Genomic DNA, 880 nt, shown 5'->3' with positions numbered 1-880 from the left:
GAAACCGCATGTTGTCCGTATGCAATAATTTTTCCTAAAGAAATAAGTTATACTTTCAGAAGAAAAGGGTGGCATATCCGAATTTCCCAAAACCTCATAGTGTAAACAGGTAAATGTAAAACGCAACAACTTGCCCGGTGCTTTACTCTTCATGGCAGGAACCCACAATTATAATAGGCAGCTTGAAGAAAATATGAAACAAACAAACCTTATATACCTACTTATAAAATGAGGTGATTAAAATTGCAGAATTGGATCAGGATCACCATAGAAGTTATCAAATTTCTGTAAATGATTACCGCGCTAGTGCCGCTAAAGTCAGTAGACTGTTTGAGAATGAATATAGAGACGACTATGAACAAAGCTGCCATCACTACTTTTACAAGCACCTGAGGCTTCTTTCCTGAAGCTGAAAAATCCATTCCTGAGAAAAAATAAATAAAAATCAATTTAGACAATCAGGCCGGCAAACAATTGGATAATTTCACCTTTGGATATAACAGATTGTGAAGACTGACAATTAGTACATCTAATCAAGTCCATCACAAGATAAAAGTGAAAGAAATGTTTCAACATAAAAAACAAAAGAGCTAAAAGAGGAAGTCTGAATTTTTTAGCTCTAAAGCAAAGCGTAAGTTTTAGAAGTTACAAATCCTCAAATAAAAGAATAATAGCTGCAGAGCATAAATGTCTAATAAGCCATGAAACAAACCTGAAAGGAGAAAAAATCTACCAGCCCTAGGCTGATTTCTGCTCCTGCTGGTGGTTAGCATATAAGGAAGTAATTGGACGGCATAAAAACTCTGAAATTAAGCACAGACAAACTACTCCATGATAAAAACAAAAAGAATACTCCTCTCTCTCTCTCTCTCTCTCTCTC

General features: G+C 35.5%; 1 protein-coding gene across 1 annotated transcript; it reads right to left on the bottom strand.

Moving 5' to 3' along the window:
* Positions 1-299: 299 nt before the first annotated feature.
* On the bottom strand, positions 300-846 carry LOC110034608 (probable UDP-arabinose 4-epimerase 3; the record flags this gene model as incomplete). Its single annotated transcript, XM_020738856.1, is given in 2 exon segments — positions 300-424; positions 713-846. Coding segments are annotated over 2 exon segments (186 nt in total), but the record flags the coding sequence as incomplete, so codon positions are not given.
* Between the last annotated feature and the right edge of the window lie 34 nt (positions 847-880).

This window comes from Phalaenopsis equestris, unplaced genomic scaffold (assembly GCF_001263595.1).
Source record: "Phalaenopsis equestris unplaced genomic scaffold, ASM126359v1 Scaffold191245, whole genome shotgun sequence".
In the NCBI taxonomy this organism is placed as follows: Eukaryota; Viridiplantae; Streptophyta; class Magnoliopsida; order Asparagales; family Orchidaceae; genus Phalaenopsis; species Phalaenopsis equestris.
The sequence above is the reverse complement of the archived record's forward strand: the minus strand, read 5'-3'. Positions and strand labels throughout refer to the sequence as shown.